Raw genomic sequence first — 18,372 nt, forward strand, 5'->3', positions numbered from 1 at the left:
TATCAATTCTGCACTGTATTTTTGCAGTGTTTCCACTGGAGATTTAAATTCAAACTGAGTTTACCTAAGGAGAAATTTCCAGTATTAATAAGACTCTAAATCCAGGAGTCATCTGCCCAAAGCAATTACTTGAGTTACATTACTCCTTGAAGGAATACCCCAGGGACTGTACTGCAAAAAAAGTTATTTAGATATCAGGAGCCATCTTTACTTTTTTTTGCAAAATTATAAAGAACTCCTATAAAATGTAGACAAAGAAGGGTCACACAATGGAACACACAGTCTGGTGCTATTGAGAAAAACAGTAGTAAATATATGAAACCTTAACGTGTATTAAATCAGGTATCAAAATGTTGATTAGAATCTTTTAACTTGTTTTTCCTGGACTACTACTATAACAAAGATGTACTGTAGACACGTGTCTTCAGTTGCATGTTTGAGACATAAATACAATTTGGCCAGTCGTCTTTTGAATTTCTGCTAAAGTTTGTTTGCAGCTTACCAGGAGAGCAATGTTGGGCTTTACCACAGACACCCTGTCTGAGATAGAAAATCATAGAAGAGCCAAGATCATTATAAAATTTCTCAGTATGGAGGGTGCTGCACCTTTGTTTGTTCTGTTAATGAGGAAAAGCAATTGTTTTTGGCTAAACATTAGTTAAGTTTATTAATCAAATGTTTCTGTAGGTCACTCTTGCTCAGTTCATAAGTTTTTCTGTATCTTCCAGATTTTGGGAGAGATATGTAATGTACATCTATACATTTCTGAATCTACTTCAATATTTAAATGTTAAACCAGATTTCATTAGGGAGCATTTTATCATATTAAGTTGTTTCTCAAAACTCTTAGCAGTAATAAATGGATATAAATACATTCTAGCTATTAGAATTGTGATAATTAGAATTAGAATAGCTCATTTTCCAAGGGATATGTTTCTTTGTGATTGTATTTCCAGCAGAGACCAGAATTTTTTTCTGGTTTTGCACCATAACTTGGATGAGAATTGAGTTTGGATGCACAGCGCTACATCCCTGTCCATTTTATGCTCCTCCAACTTTCTTTTCCGAGTTTGGGCTGTCCTTGTCATTCACTCAGCTACTCCTACTTCCCAGCAAGTTCTGTTCTTTCCTGTTCCTATTTACAGTAGACATCTCCGCACGGGGCCCAGGGCTTTTCTTATATTTGTTTATGGGATGTGGGCATCACTGGCTAGGCCAGCATATATTGCCCAACCCCAATTACCATTGAGAAGGTGGTGGTGAGCTGCCTTCTTGAACCGCTGCAATCTTTGGGGTGTAGGTACACCAACAGTGCTATTAGAAAGGGAGTTCTAGGATTTTTACCCAGCAACAATGAAGGAACGGCAATATAGTTCCACAGGATAGTGTGTGGCTTGGAGGGGAACTTTCAGGTGGTAGTATTCCCATGCATCTGCTGCCCTTGACCTTCTAGGTGGTAAAGGTCGTGGGTTTGGAAGGTGCTGTCGAAGGAGCTTTGGTGAGTTGCTGCAGTGCATCTTGTAGATGGTACACACTGCTGCCGCTGTGCGTCGGTGGTGAAGGGAGTGAATGTTGAAGGTAGTGGATGGGTTGCCAATCAAGTGGCCTGCTTTGTCCTGGATAGTATCGAGCTTCTTGAGTGTTGTTGGAGCTGCACCCATCCAGGCAAGTGGAGAGTATTCAATCACACTCCTGACTTATGCCTTGTAGATGGTTGGCAAGCATTGGAGAGTCAGGAGGTGAGTTACTCGTCGCAAATTCCCAACCTCTGACCTGCTCTTGTAGCCACAGTATTTATGTGACTGGTCCGGTTCAGGTCTGCCTACATCACTACTACTGCCTATATTAAATTCCATACTGACTATGGGTGATAGTTGGTGAGTACCCTGACTCTTCAAGGTGACTGGCCGTTTAGTTTAGTTTAGTTTAGAGATACAGCACTGAAACAGGCCCTTCGGCCCACCGAGTCTGTGCCGACCATCAACCACCCATTTATACTAATCCTACACTAATCCCATATTCCTACCACATCCCCACCTGTCCATATATTTCCCTACCACCTACCTATACTAGGGGCAATTTATAATGGCCAATTTACCTATCAACCTACAAGTCTTTTGGCTTGTGGGAGGAAACCGGAGCACCCGGAGAAAACCCACGCAGACACAGAGAGAACTTGCAAACTCCACACGGGCAGTACCCAGAATTGAACCCGGGTCGCTGGAGCTGTGAGGCTGCGGTGCTAACCACTTAAGAGTCATGACTCCGCCCTAGACGTGTCACACATTTTGCTGTTGTGCCTTCTGAGCCATTGACTCTGACATATAGGAGGATGTTCTGCATATTCTACACAGAAAGACTAATGAGGAATGGCTGGATAAAAGAGGAAATTAGTGCATAACATCAAAGACAGAAAGATACAATATTTCGGTCACATCATTAGACCAGAAGGCAGACAGAGGCAATTATTGGAAGGAAAGATCAATGGAAAATGTAGGAGAGGGAAGCAGAGAAGAAAATGGATGATGGATATAATGGACTGGATGCAGTTGACCTAATGCGGAATGTGTAAGGGCAGCACAGGACAGCCAGGTGAAGATCCATGGCAGTCAACCTGGGAAGAAGATGACACAAACGAACAAACTTTCTTTTGTGATGACCAAGTGGCAAACAATCTGCTTGCATGTATGTGTATGCAATTACATCATTGAAATATTTTCCATCATTTGTACCAAAGCAACACTGGTCACTGGAGTCTGCAATTGTAAATGGGGGTTGGGGGTTAAATTTTAAAAATCCAAATAGCCTCTGCAGTTGGAATAAGTCAGACTGGCAGATTTAAAAAGAACATTTTGGATTTCACCAACCGTTGTGTCATCAGTAGAGCTACAGTATAGCAAAACCTCCTGCTACAAAACTCTGCCCCAACCAAGATCTCTATGTGTGGTAGATAAGCTCATCGCACTGTTTTATCTGCGTTCATAGCTTTGCCTTCAGAAACAACATCCTCAATTATCCATTGCTTAAAACGTGCGCATCCTGACTTAGAACTATACTGCCCTTCCTTCACTGTTGCTGGATCAAAATCCTGAAATTCCCTTCTTAACAGCACTGTGGGTGTTCCTACACCACATAGACTGCAGCAGTTCAAGAAGACGGCTCACCACCATCTTCAGGGCAATTAGGGATGGGCAATAAATGCTGGCCTAGCCAGCAATGCCTACATTCCGTGGGGAGGCGGTGGCATAATGGTAATGTCAGTAGGCTAGTAATCCAGAGCTCAGGCGAATCCTCTGGGGCTATGGGTTTGAATCCCACCATGGCAGGTGGTGAAATTTGAATTCAATTAATAAATCTGGAATTAAAAGCTAGTCTAATGGTGACCGTGAAACCATTGCCAATTGTTGTAAAAACCCATCTGGTTCACTAATGTCCTTTAGGGAAGGAAATCTGCCATCTTTACCTAGTCTGGCCTACACGTGACTCCAGACCCACAGCAATGTGGTTGCCTCTTAAAATGCCCTCTGAAATGGCTGAGCAAGCCACTCAGTTCAAGGGCAATTTGGGATGGGCAATAAATGCTGGCGTAACCAGCGACACCCACATCCCACAAACGAATAAAAAAAATTTTTTTTAAACATGATTATCTGCCTTATACCTGTCTCTACAAGTACATCCTACCTGGGGTAGGATTTTTGACAGTTTGTGTATTCTTATTGTAGATTTGTTAATCTTGGGTGAAGTGTTGCCAAACTGCAGATTGCAGAAGTTGCGGAAATGGATGTAGTTTATGCAATGAAGCATTACCTAATGATAAATTTCAAGCACCAGGCGGTAAAGCTTTCTAAATATCTGGCAGCTGTGGGAGGGCTGAACAAGATCTGTATCTAATTTAGTGGTAACAAAGTCCAGGCTTGATCCTCGATGAAGATTAATTCATTCTGCAATTGCATCTTATCTCTATAGTTCAAATAGTATTATACAACCTCTACCATAACATGACACGCTCCTAACTTAAAAGGCATTTTCATTTTATAGGGTGCTGCTTTCCATCAACATTTTGTAAAGATTGGTATGTACTAGTTGGAGTAGCACACTGTGGTCCAGTTATATTCCTTGTGGATTTTTTTGTCACATCATTAAAAATTTTGTTCAGTTTACTTTGTGAGCCACTTGTAGCTGTGAGAGAGGTTTTTTGTGTTTTGCACCCATCTTTGGGGAAATAGAGTAATACTTATACTGTGATTTTACGCTTTTGGAAGCAGAATAACTACAAATTCAAAGATAAACCAGTTCCAAACATTTAGAATGACTATCTTGGAATTCGTGAGCATTCAAATTCCCCAAGTGTTCAAATTCCCCATTTGAGGAGAAAATAATGTCAACTTGTTCTCATTCAGGGAAACTGATTTGGTTCCTGGATGCTGCATCTTATAATGTGTCTGAAAGACTTGATTCAAATTCTCATCGTTACAATGAATAAACTGTCAATTGGGTCGAACTTTGACCAGCATGAATACACTCGGCCTGGTTGGCAGGTGCGTCATTACTTTACTTTCATTTTTGAGACAAACCAGATTGCACGTAACTTGAAAATTGCAATCAAGGCAGTGTGATGGTGTAGTATGGCTTGCAGTTAGATTCGGTGAAGATAACCCAGATTTTCACTTCATACTTTTATTTAATACCCAACAGTATTTCTCACTATTTTATGTTTCCTTTCTGTAGCTCCTCTGCTAGTTGTAATACCAATTTATCGTGCTGTGGTTATATGAGTGATATGCTGAGTCATTTTCGATGACTTTTCTACTTCCTAATCAGTAAATGTATAATACATGTTAAAAGGTTTACCTACAGTGTATCCCTGTAAGGACCACCCTTACTTCCTATCACATTTTAGCTGTTAGCACTTGAGATGTCAAACTTGAATCTTCTGACTTACCAGCAGTGTGACGGAAGTGTTAGAACAGCATTCCCAGATATGGGAGCCGTATTCAACTCTCAGATACACTTGGGCTAAATTGAGATAGGAACAAAACAAGAAATCTGAGCAGGAGTAGACCACACAGCCCATTGAGCCTGCTTCGCCATTCAATACGATCATGGCTAATCTTCGACTTCAACTCCACTTTCCCAGCCACTCCCCATATTCCTTGAATCCCTGGAGCATCTCCGTCCCTCTGGGAGAGAATTCCAAAGATTCACAACCCTTTGAGTGAAGACATTTCTCCTCATCTATGTCCTAAATGATAGTCCCCTTATCCTGAGACTGTGCCCCCGTGTTCTAGATTGCCCAGCAAGGGGAAACAACTGCACAGTGTCTACCCTATTCAACCCCTTCAGAATCTCGTAAGTTTCAATGAGATCACCTCTCATTCTTCGAAACTCCAGAGACTATAGATCCAATTTACTTAACCTTTCATCATCGGACTACTCTCATCCCAGGGACCAATCTGAGTGAATCTTCGCTGTACTGCTCCAAGGCAAGTATATCCTTCCTTAAATAAGGAGACCAAAACTGCACACAGTATTCCAGGTGTGGTCTCACCAAAGCCCTGTACAATTGTAGCAAGACTTCTTTATTCTAGTACTCCAACCTCCTTGCAATAAAGGCCAACATTCTATTTGCCTTCCTAATTGCTTGCTGTACTTGCCTGCTAATTTTCTGTGTTGTCACCCAAGCCCCTCTGAACATCAACATTTACAAGTTTCACGCCTTTTTAAAAAAAAAATCTGCTTTTCTATTCTTACTATCAAAGTGAGTAACCTAACACTTCCCCATATTATACTCCATCTGCCACCTTGTTTCCCACTCACTTAACCTGTTTATATCTCTCTGCAGCCTCTTTGTGTCCTCCTCACAGCTGACATTCCCACCTAGCTTTGTATTGTCAGCAAACTTAGATACATTACTCTCTGTCTCTTCGTCTAAGTCATCAATATAGATTGTAAATAGCTGAGGCCCCAGCACTGATCCTTGCGGCACTCCTCTTGAAAATGTCCCATTTATCCCTACAGTTTATTTCCTGTCCATTAACAATCCTTATCCATGCTAATATATTACCCCCAACTCCATGAGCCCTTATCTTGCATATTAACCTTTTATGTGGCACCTTATTGAATGCCTTTTGGAAATCCAGGTATACTACTCATTCTCCTTTATCTACCCTACTAGTTACATCCTCAACAAACTAAAATTTGTCAAACACAATTTCCCTTTAGTAAAACCATGTTGACTTTGTCTGATCATACTATGATTTTCTAAGTGCATTGTTAAGATGTCCTTAATAATAGATTCCAGTACTTTCCCAATGACTGATGTCAGGCTAACTGGCCTATAGCTCCCTGTTTTCATTCTCCCTCCTTTCTTGAATAGCGGTGTCACATTTGCTAACTTTCAATCTGCTGGGACTGTTGCAGAATCAAGGGAATTTTTGAAAATCATAACCACATCTCTGCAGCTATCTCTTTTAGAACTCTAGGATGTAGGCCATCGGGTTCTGGAGATTTGTCAGATTTAGTCCTTTATGTTTTTCCTTGCTGATATTAATTACAGCGTCATTTACAGCGCAGAAGAAGGCCATTCGGCCCATGGAATCTATGCCAGCTCTCGGCGGAGCAATTCAGTCAGCACTTGATCCCCATAGCCCTGCAAGTTTATTCCTTCAAGTGGCTATCTAATTTCCTTTTGAAATCATTGACTGTCTCCACTTCCACCACCCTTGTGGGCAGCGGGTTCCAGGTCTTCACCATCTGCAGCATAAAAAAAGTTCTTCCTCACATCCCCTCTGCATCTCTTGTCCAAAACCTTCAATCTGTGTCCCCTAGACCTTGTACCATTAGTTCATGGGAACAGAGTTTCTTTGTCTAACTTATTTAAGCCTGTCATAATCTTGTACACTTCTATTAAATCTCCTTTGCTCCAAGGAGAACAATCCCAGCTTTTCCAACCTAACCTAGAAACTAAAATCCCCCATCCATGGAACCATTCTGATAAATCTCCTCTGCACCCTCTCAAGGACCCTCGCATCCTTCCTAAAGTGTTGTGACCAGAACTGGACGCAATACTCCAGTTGGGGCCTAGCCAGAGCTTTATAAAGGTTTGGCAAAACTTACCTGCTTTTGTACTCAATGCTTCTTATTACAAAGTCCAAGATCCCATATGTTTTGCTAACCACTCACTCGATATTTGTTGTCACCTTCAAAGATGGATGTACATGCACCCCAGGTCCCTCTGCTCCTGCACACTCTTTAGAACTGTGCCATTAAGTATATATTGCCACTCCCTAGTCCTTCTGCCAAAATGCATCACCTCACACTTGTTTGTATTAAATTCCATCTGCCACTTGTCTGCCCATTCCGATGTCTTGTTGCAGGCGGTTCACATCATCCTCATTGTTTGCCACTCCCCGAAGTTTGGTATCCTCGGCAAATTTTGAAATTCTGATCAGTATTCCAAGATCCAGGTCATTCATATATAGCAAAAACAGTGGTCCTAGCACTGACCCTTGAGGAACACCACTGTCTACCATCCTGCAGTCTGAAAAACAACTATTTACCACGACTCGCTGCTTTCTGTCCTTAAGCCAATTTATTTTATCTAACTGAACATTGAGCTTCAATTTTGTTAATCAGCCTTTTATGTGGTACTTTATCAAACGCTTTCTTAAAATGCATATAAAGATCATCCACTGCGTTCACTTCATCTGTTACTTCTCTGGCACACACCCTAAAGACTCCACCTCCTACCTCTTCCTACTCTTCCGGATGGCCACCCAACTACTATCCTGAACTGTTACTGCCTGTGGGGTGACCACCTCCTGGAAAGTACGATCCAGGAAACTCTCCTGCCCCCTGATGCTCCACAGTGATTCCAGCTGCCCATCAAGATTGGAAATCCTGAGCTCGAGCTCAAGCAGCTGGAGATACTTCCTACACACATGGTTACCCAAGACACGTGAAGTGTCCTGGAGCTCCCACATGGTGCAGGTATTGCAAGTAACAGGTCGCAGCTGCCCATCATAATCTTTAAAAAACCCTGTATTCTCTTTTTTTTTAAACAATCTATTTAGTACTCTATATAAACAGGATGATGTGAACTCCCTGCAACAGAACATGGATAGGCTAGCAGAATGGGCAGACAAGTGGCAGATGGAATTTAATACGAACAATTTTTAATATTTCTAGACCTGCTCTGTGCTTATTATTAAATCACTTACTGTTATAGTAACCCAATTGAATATTTTTGATTTTCCCAGCATCTAATTTGAACCAATACCCGAGTTTAGAGAGGGAAAAGAGAAAAATACTCACCAACCAATCCCTTACTTTCTTCCCTGTGAAGTCACACTGTGCTTTATCCTGCTGCCGTCTCGCTGTGCTTTTCCCCCTAGGACCACTCCTTTATCCTGCCACCAGCTCACTGTGCTCTCTCACAGGCCCGCTCCCTTATCCTGCCACCGACTCACTCTTTTCTCTCTCTCTCTCTCTCTCTCTCTCTCTCTCTCTCTGAGGCCCGCTCCTTTATCCTGCCACCAGCGACTGCTTCCTCACTCTCTTTAGCCCCTAGGCTACCCTCTATTTCTGGTATGCAACTTGTGCCTTCTACTGTGAAGACAGACTCAAAGTACTTGTTCAATGTCTCTGCCACTTCCATATTCCCCATGATAATTTCTCCTGTCTCTGCTTCGAAAGAACCAATGTTTACTTTAGCTACTCTTTCCTTTTATATACTTGTAAAAGCGCTTACAATCACTTTTATATTCCTGGCAGATTTGCTCTCATTCTACTTTTTCCCCTTTTTAAAAACTTTCTGGTGACCCTTTGCTAGTTTCTAAAACGCTCCCAATCCTCCAGCATGGACTCAATGGGCCGAATGGCCGCCTCCTATGCTGTAAATGACTGACTCACCACTATTATTTGCAAGTTTATAAGCCTCTTTTAATTCAATGTTAACCTTACCCACTTTAGTAAGCCACGGATGGATCGTTCTTGCTGAGTTATTTTTTTAGATTTGTTAGGGGGGGGGGGGAAGTATTGTTTGAGACGAAAGAGATGGTCAAGCCTCTTTGAAGACAGCTTCAGCAATGCAGGAGTTCTGTTTGAGGAGATACTGAGGCCAGTGATGATCCATGAAAGACCAAGGGTGAAAGCTATTGGTTAGCCTTGAAACATGGAGATTTTCCTTGTTCAGTTGAAGGGCATGGAGGAGATCAAAAGGTGGTTCAGCCATTGCACACTCAGAACTTCAAATTGTGAGCAGTGATTGTGATTTGGAAGAAATTTGTGCATGTAGACTGGAATCTTCAAAAGGCTGAAAAGGATTGGATGATGAGTGGAGGAGGTTATTGAAATGAAGCAGTAGGAGTGGAGGGTTTAACCACTAACACTAACAATTGAAGTGATGAGAAATTAGCTATAAGTGGAACCTGGTAGCTGCAACTCCCAGAAGAGGAAAGCTCATCAATTGTGAGAGGAGAGTTATGGCCACAGTCTGCTGCCAGGTTATGCTGACATTAGTCTGAATTCACCCTGGCATACAGCCAGTGCATGAGATGAGCTTTGTTTACACTGGCACTGTGTTTTGCAACATGTAGATCAAATGTGTGGCATTTCAGAGGATCAGGCTTGTGTCTGTTTTGGATCAACCCTCTGAAACACAGTCAAGCTATACTTCTATCACAGACATGCTGAAATGATTGAATTTTATTCTAGAGTACTGAATGTGTGCCTGTTTAGTGCAAAATGCATGAGTGCTGTCATGTTGCAAAAGTGAGAGAAAAACAGTACTGAGTTCATTTTGATCCAGCTAATTAGATTTATTTTTACTTTACAGGTACAGCTGAAGCTAATGTTAATTTGGATTTGACCAGTTTGGTTGTCACAATTCATATCAGATTTAATTAGGTGCAAATTAGATTTGGATTTTTTCCATAATTGTCTCCCTCTTTTTTTGCTTCCTTTTCCTTCCTTAGTTGTACGTTCCCTGGCCCGGCAGCCTGCCTTATTTTCTCTAATACCCTTATCTTTTTGTTGTTGTTCCCTCCCTGTCTGCTTTCTATCTCCTTCATCTGCTTTTCGCTTCTTTCTTCTTTCCTTCTTGTCCAAAGAGTCAGCAGCAGCAGTTTAAAGCGATAAACCACCAGACAGGCATTCACTGATTAATCGGTCCTGCGCTGCACTGATAGGGTGTTAATTTGTAAAGTTAATGGACAGGCAGCCATGATAAGCTGCAGCAGCTGCTTTGTAGCTGCTGGTGTAGCAAGAAGGGAGGGGGATGGGTCGGATTTGACACCAACTGGCAACAGAATAATATTTTGGTTGTATGCGAAAAATGCTCGTCGTAAAAGTGTTTAATGTGTTTATAACATAAAAGGCAGTGAAACATGTGTTACAATTTGGAACTGGTTCAAGTGTCGAGGGAAGGAGGCGTGTTGGTGATAAAATGTTGCCGTGACTGCAAAATGACATATGTGCTGTCTGCTGCCAGCATAATTTTACTCCTCCTTTGCCAAGCCTTCCCTTCTGTGCTGTTACACTGATATATGCAGGCACCTTGCACGGAGAGCAATCCTAGTTATGATATTGCCAAGAGCCTGTGGCATTTTGTATGGCTGCCAACTCTGAAGTTTATATGCCAGTTTGGTATCTGAATGGAGATGAGGGAAACCGGATTCTTGTATCAGCTCTTCATTCGAGAAGGTTGTAAAGGAAGGCACTGAATGAAGTGGTAGAGGTTGGCTGCTATGGAGAAGCAAGAGAGTATCAAGAAATAAAGCACTGACTCCTTGGGGAGTTTTTAAACTGCACTGAGACTTCATGCACAACTCCCTTTGCTGAGTAGGTTTCTACAACTGTTTTAGCCAACATAGCTTTGGGGGGGGTTGTGACCTCAAGAGCTTTTAAAGCCCTTTCCTTAGGGGAGCTTTATTGAGCTCAGAGGAAGGTGATTCATAAAGCGTAGCTAATGGAGAGAATAGGGAAGAAAAACTCTGCAGCTGATGGCTCTCCAGAGGGAGTCTGTGGCCTCAGGCTTAATACGTGGACATGCTCAGAGGTCAAGCTTCCTGCAGTTTGTTGGGCAGGGCTTCCATTTCCGGATGAAAAAGATACTGTAGTAAACTTTAATAAACATAGCAGCCTCAGCAAACATGACCCATTGGGACTGCAACCCGTGGGCTAACAAATAAACAATATGCCTCCTTCCAATAAAGGACAAAAATGTTAACGTACAGGCTTGCAGTGTATCACTGCTGAATTTTTGGTCCAGAAGAGCCAATCTTTTACCATCAATTTTTTGGTTGAGACGAGGGTTCAGAGGAGAATAATAATTAAAATCTATAATTTGTCAACCTGTAAAGGTTCAAAGTGATTTGGTACAAACTCTGGATAAGGACATTTTCACTGATGAAGGTTAATTCAGTGTTTCTATCTATCAGAGAAGCGAAGCAGTTTTAGGTGGAGGATTTAGACTTCAGAAGAAAAACAAGCTTTCCAGAAATCTTAAGTATTAATTAGTTTAAGGCTGAGCCATTTTAAAAGCTCATTGCTTTTTTTGTGCCTAGAATTCAGTTCAGCCCCTTAATCTGCAGTCTGCCCACATTGAAGGGAGAGGGGGAGGCTTTGCAATTACAAGGAAGGTCTGATTGCTTTGGCTATTCAAACCTATCTTATATTAAACCCAAGCTATTTTTCCACTAATTGTTATGCACTTTTATTACATGTTTTTGAAGGAAATAAATTATGCTTTGGCATCTACCATGAAAAGTGTTCTGAATTATGTACTGTTTGTAGTACTTTTTAAACTTGCTTTATTTTGGTAAAAATGACTGCTCATCAAAAGAGCACAAGACTGCCAAATAGAGGTTGACCAGAATCTTAATGTCTGTAATCCTGATTTAACATGGTTGAGAACAATCTGGGGAAGCAATTGTATATTTCACAGGAATTTACACTAGAATAGTGTATAGTTCATAGAAATGAATCCAGTGGGTTCAGGAAGGAAATGGTTTTGCTTTTTCAAATTGTTTGCACTTGAGAGAATTATACACCATGGGTACAGACTCACAGCAAACAAAATCCACAGGATTGGTTGGAGACTAAGATAAGATATTTAGCTTGTTGGTGCTTGTGTTCATAATCCTTTCAGACAGCCACATGAAAAAAATTGCCATTCTGTGTAACCCTTTGAGTGCTGTAGGTCTTCATTTGATAACTACATACAGAATAAGAGATACATGAGAGCAATTACCAGTCCAGATGACAATCCTTAAGACCAAAGAATAAACTTTACCTGACATGAGGCGGCAGCCTTAAAATTGCCCCCTTGTATTCTCTATAGAACTGTTCCCTCCTTTAGTTCTATTTTAGTAGTGGTTATCTGTGGCCAGTGCACTCCATGTTCCTAATACCTGAGGAAATCCACAAAGCAATGGATATGGCTGTGACTTTATTTTTGTAACTTCACTGCTAATCCATAGTTGGTAGCCATGAAAAACTTGCAAGCATTTTATATGTTTCCATGTAAAATACACACATGCACCCCGCATTCTTTCTACTGTGGTTTTTAGGGAAAACTGTATTTTGTGAAGATTTAGCATAAGTCGGTACATAATATACACTAAACTGAATTTCTTATGTGTCTAAATATAGTTTTTAATCTTTTCTGCTGCTGTGACACCACTCACAAGTACCTTAAATACTTAGAATACAGCCTGAGAATTAACTTTTGAGACAAATAATAGTGTGGATCATTGCAAAACTTATTGTGGTTTGGCATATCCCCTGAATAATTGAAATTAATACTTTTTAATGATTTTTGATTATATTTCAAATTCATTATTTTCCTCAATTTGTAACATTCTGTTTACTGCAATGAAAAATGTACATACATGGGAGCTACTCCACTTTCCTGCATTGTACTCCGCAGTGAACTGTTTACAGGTGCCATGTGTACAGTACACATGTGCATAATCACCAATTTTCATGACCTGAAGATGACCGTTGCAGCTAATTTTGATGTATGGAGTTCAATGGCTCACTTCAAAATGAAGATGGGAATGAATGCTGTGGAAGTGATTCTTTACCGTGTAGGTAAATTATCCCTCCACATTCTTCTCAACTTTTTCTGCAGTCTTTGACACTCTTCACCACAACATCCTCCTCCAACGTGTCTCCATCATCATCCAGCAAAGTGGGACTCCTCTCACCTGCTTCCATTCTTATCTATCTAATCATAGCCATAGCATCAGTTGCAATGGCTTATCTTCCCGCCCCCGCACTGGTGTCCCCCAAGGATCTATCCTTGGCCCCCTCTTATTTCGCATCTACATGCTGCCCCTCAGTAATAGCATCCAAAAGCACAGCGTTAATTTTCACATGTACACTGACGATACCCAGCTCAACCTCACCACCACCTCTCTCGACTCCTGCAGTGTTGCTAAATTATCAGACTGCTTATCCAACATTCAGTATTGGATGAGTGGAAATTTCTTCCAATTAAATATTGGAAAGACTGAACCCATTGTTTTCCATCCTTGTTCCACACTCCGTTCCCTAGCTACTGACTCAATTCCTCACGCTGGCAACAGTCTACGACTAAATCATTCTGTTCGCAACCTTGGTGTCATATTTGACCCCAAAATGAGCTTCTGACCACATATTTGCACCATCACCTGAGACTGCCTATTTCCACTTCTGTAACATCACCCATCTTTGCCCCATCTCAGCCCTTTGGCTGCTGAAACCCTCATTCATACTTTTACAACCTCTAGACTTGACTATTCCAAAGCATTCCTGGCTGGTCTCCCACATTCTACCCTTCATAAACTTGAGGTCATCCAAAACTCTGCTGCCCGTGTCTTAGGCGAGCTATCAACTGTGTGCTCACTGACCTACATTGGCTCTCGGTCAAGCAACATCTTGATTTTATGACTCATTCTTGTTTTCAAATCCCTCCATGACCTAGCCCCTCCCTATCTTTGTAATTTCTTCCAGCCCCACAACCCTCTGGTACCTTCACTCCTCTAATTCTGGCCTATTGAGCATCCCCGCTTTTAATTGCTCCACTATTGAAGGACCATGCCTTCAGTTGCCTAGGACATAAGCTCTGAAATTCCCTCCCTGCACCTCTCCCCCTCTACCTCATTTTCCACCTCTAAGACACTCCTTAAAACCCAGCTCTTGGACCAAGCCTTTGGTCATCTTGACATAATATTTCCACAATATTTCAGTGTCACATTTTGTTTTATAAAGCTTGGGACTTTTTATTAAAGGTTCTATATAAATATAAGTTGTTCTTGTAGCTGTTAATGCAGTAACGAAAGCACAATTGACGCAGCTTCTCAGCTACTAGAACTTAGAACCACAGTATAAAGGAGATCATTCCCCATAAACCTACTAAGCAGGTTGGAATTAAATTATGCAATGCTGTAATTGTACTATATACTGCCAGCTGCTACTGTAAATGGTGTAACCCTTCAATCGGGTTGATCACAAGCAAAGCTCTGCTGCATCAAGCTAGTAACCATTATCACTGAGGCCTGACGGTAGTGGTAGGATAGCTGATCAACATTTTGATGCACTACCCTTAAACAATCTAAAGATTTTTTTCTAGCTTCTATGTGTTGAGAGAATGAAGGGAAATTTGGTTGAATTCTGGTCTATAGACTTTACACTCTTTACACTCTTAATATGTAGCCATTTTTACTCACTTTGCTACAAGTTTCCAACTGACGTAAGAGCTAGTGTTTTTAGTTGGGTATTCAATTATTATTTTACTATAAATTACTAGAATTTCTTTTAGGAATGCTGTTTCTTGTATTGTGTAAACAGTAAATGCTCAGATTGCCTATTGTATAGATTTTTATATACATATAATAGCTAAGCAGTCCTAAATTGGCTTTCTGGGAGTCATGGTGTTTACAGCTACTATTAAAATAGATGGTGCAGATTAAGAGCCTTGAAGGCAAGTTATACTTTATGCCTAAATTAGAGAGCAGCAGCTTTTAATGTCCCATGCCATTTTAACGTATCAGTTAATCCTTTTCTTTGCTGCCTCTCATTGGCGTGAAGCAAATCATGTGTAGCTGCTTACATTAGTCGGGTTGCTTGAGAGTCCCGTAACCACAGATGGTTTTCATTGAAAATCAATTTTGAGTACAAAAGGCTTACTGAGCCTGACAAGTCAGGTTCATGACTGGTGGGAAGTCTTGGCATGTGAAACTTGAAGGAAGTTCAATCCTCTTGCACCAAGGGGAGACTAGATCAAAGTGACGGGGTTAATTGACGAAGTGGCACTCTCAAAGTAAGCCAGGTCTGAGGGGATCAAAGAAATTTGCTGGCTGCTGCATCAGTTCGGTCCAGGCTTGCGTGTGCTACGTAGGTTTGTTTTTTCTCCCTTTTTCAAAAGGTTTACAAAAATATTTTTACATCCCCTGGTGTCTTGCTGCTGCAAATTCAAGTTTTCAATTTTGGTAGACAATGTCAATGAGAGTGTTAGCAAAATGAATGTAAATTGCTTGTCATGCAGTGCAAAAGATCATGACTATATTGTCAGATTTTTCTTGTGTTTGGTCTGTGGGGTGTTTTCTACTCAACAGTCTTTCTACACTGTTAAAAGACATATTTGTCAGAGCTTCACTTGTATTGAACCAGATTCTCATTTTCCTTACCATATTTTGTTTATTCACCTGGAACAGTTGTGTAAGAGCATTTTTGTTTCAAGAGCCCTTGAACTGCTGCCTCATGGTTGTGGCCACAACTGTTTCCTCACTTAAAAATTCATTTTCCGTTTACACCCAAGCAAATGGATAATTCTCTCAGCTTTATTATTTTTTTTAAAATAAGTGTGCTGTTCGTGATTTTGTGGCCTCTGATGGCAAAACACTTCCCTCTACTGGTGGTTTTCAAGTAATGCATTGGATATAAATCTCAAGTTTTAACATCTATCTTTTCCACTTTTTCCACAGGCATCAGATGTAGGCTCAGAGAAACTCTTCTCACCTGCAACAAGTAAAGGTATGTTTATCTTCTCATTCAGAGCACAATTTCAATTCTTGAGAACACTCAAAATTCAGAGAGCTGAATGAAGTCCCAGGTACATTTTCTAAATTAGTTTATTTCACATCTGCTTTTGGATTTAAAAAACTGCATTTAATTGAGGGATACTTAAATGGTAGGAATTAGCAAATTGCCTGAAGTGTACTTTCAAAGTTGTTCTATAAAACCTTACTGCTAGTCCAGGAAATACTTCTCAGATTCTGTGCAACTTTATAATCCAAATTTAAAAGACATAATTGTTTTCCTTACCTGAATCTTAAGATCAGAATTTTGCTTCCAGATTTTGGCTCATTATATAATCAGGCTCAACTTGATAGTCAGCATTGTTCATGTATGTTGCGCAATTCGAGCATTATGATGTGTTTGTTGAAAATCTGCTCAGGTGGCTCCTACTTTTTAACACACTCCAGTTTCCATCTTCCCCTCAAACTTACTCTGAATTACTCTAAACCTTGGGGATGTTTACAATGATCTCGCATATTACTGTGTCATTTCTGTTGTGAACTGTATTGAGTTAAGCATGAGCAAGCTCAGCACAGAGCCTCTGTGGACAAAGCTCCATGCCAGGAACACATTCTTAACATCAATCTGTATAAGTTTCCTCATTGCTACATTTTCTCTGGTCTTAAAGCAAGGTTGCCCACCAAATTTAAGCAAAATACATTAATGCATTAATCTGGAGTATGCTAGTGTAACACAGTGGTGTTTGGAAAAGCTGTTTAATATCTGCTTACATTTACAAGAGAAATTTTAATTCCACAGAAATTGAAATGCTCAGATCTTTAGTAACTTTGACTGGAAAATTAGTTGTTTATGTCAGAAGTTTACCACCTGCAATGCCTAGTGTTTGAATTTGAAGGAAATACTGTAAATGTTATGCGACTTACAAATATTAGATTTTTTTTGTGACAAATTTTTAATGTGACTTCAAAAGAAAAATGATTAGACAGCTGCAGTTAGAAGTCCAAGGTGTGTAGGTGGGTGCATTTATAAGCAGGCATGATTGAATTATGGGATCAAGTATACCATTGGTAGCCGTGCCTTAAGCTGCCTAGGCCCTAAGCTTTGGAATTCTTCCTTAAACCTCTCCACCTCTCTACCCCTCTCTCTCCTCTAAGACGGTCCCTAAAACCTCTCTGACCAAACTTTTGGTGACTTGACCTCATACCTCCTTGTGTGGATCAGTGTCAAATTTTGTTTTGGTAATGTTCTTGCGAAACCGATTGGGACATTTTACTACATTAAGTGCTGTTTAACTAATGGTGTTTGTAGCTTCTGGTATTTGAAGAAATCCTTGGTCTGTCTTTTGCAAGGTTCAAATTTATTGTGCTTTTTGATTATAACGCTCTTAAGGACAACATTAACATATGTGCTGTAAAACATCACTGATTAAATTTCAATGAAGGTGAGCAATAGCTTTGTGGTTTGTCTCTTTTATGTAAAATTGTTTGACTGCAAACATTGTTTTCAAAGTAAGGGGTTACAAAACTCCTGTGGGGCCTTTGGTCTGTTTTCCCCTCCCCCAAACAATTCGTTCTTATGTAACAAATTCCAGCAGTTGCACGTAAGAATAATCAGTGTAGAAAATAACTGATTTGCTGAATCTTCAGTTATGTTGCAGAGATTAAATGCCCTGCAGCAGCATGAAACATATCAATAAAAAATGATCTTGTGGAAAGCCCATTTATTTGAAGTGGAACTATTTCTGAAGTGATGTGTGAGGCAGTTTAGTTTACAATTGGGAACAATTAAGGTGTAAGATTTTGAAAAGTGCTACTATTTCACAAATATCTTTTGTTGGCTGCATTGTTGTGGCATCTTGTCCAGTTGCTTCTCTTCCATTTCCTATCTCCTTTTCCCATTTCCTGTTTTTATTTTCTCTCGACCTGTTGGGTCTTTACCCTCCCCAGGCTAAACACCATTCCTTTTACAAGAGGGTAGAGATGGTGATCCTGATAAGTACATGAGGGCGAAAGAAATAGAAGGTTGTGCTGATATGTTGAGATGAGTTAGGGTGAGATGAGGCTCATTAGGAGCATAAACATTGGCATAGACACGTTGGGCCAAAGAGCCCGTTTCTGTTCTGAAAAACTCTTGTGTTAACCAAGCCTGCCCCAAAAGTGCTTTTTGATCAGACTGCTAGGAATTGTGAGGGATTGACAATGGGTGACGTGCCTGCTGCTATTTTTCTTACTTGCTTCCTTTCTTCAGTAGCATACTTGGTTTTGCTTTGCTTTCTTTTGATATTTCCATAGAATGTCACAGCCAAAATCAACAGCTTGTAGTACGGGGGAGGATCCATGGTGCAATGCA

At 40.6% G+C, this 18,372-nt stretch overlaps 1 protein-coding gene across 15 annotated transcripts in view; it reads left to right on the forward strand.

Annotated features, from left to right (window-relative positions):
• The window catches only part of fbrsl1 (fibrosin-like 1), a 1,047,407-nt gene that overhangs the window by 932,062 nt on the left and 96,973 nt on the right, over positions 1 to 18,372 (forward strand). For all 15 annotated transcript variants that reach the window (XM_068054637.1, XM_068054624.1, XM_068054627.1 and 12 more), the window contains one exon: positions 15,969 to 16,017. In XM_068054637.1, the coding sequence (XP_067910738.1) occupies positions 15,969 to 16,017 (49 nt within the window). The remainder of the gene's footprint in view (positions 1 to 15,968; positions 16,018 to 18,372) is intronic.

This window comes from Heterodontus francisci, chromosome 23 (genome assembly GCF_036365525.1).
Source record: "Heterodontus francisci isolate sHetFra1 chromosome 23, sHetFra1.hap1, whole genome shotgun sequence".
Taxonomy (NCBI): domain Eukaryota; kingdom Metazoa; phylum Chordata; class Chondrichthyes; order Heterodontiformes; family Heterodontidae; genus Heterodontus; species Heterodontus francisci.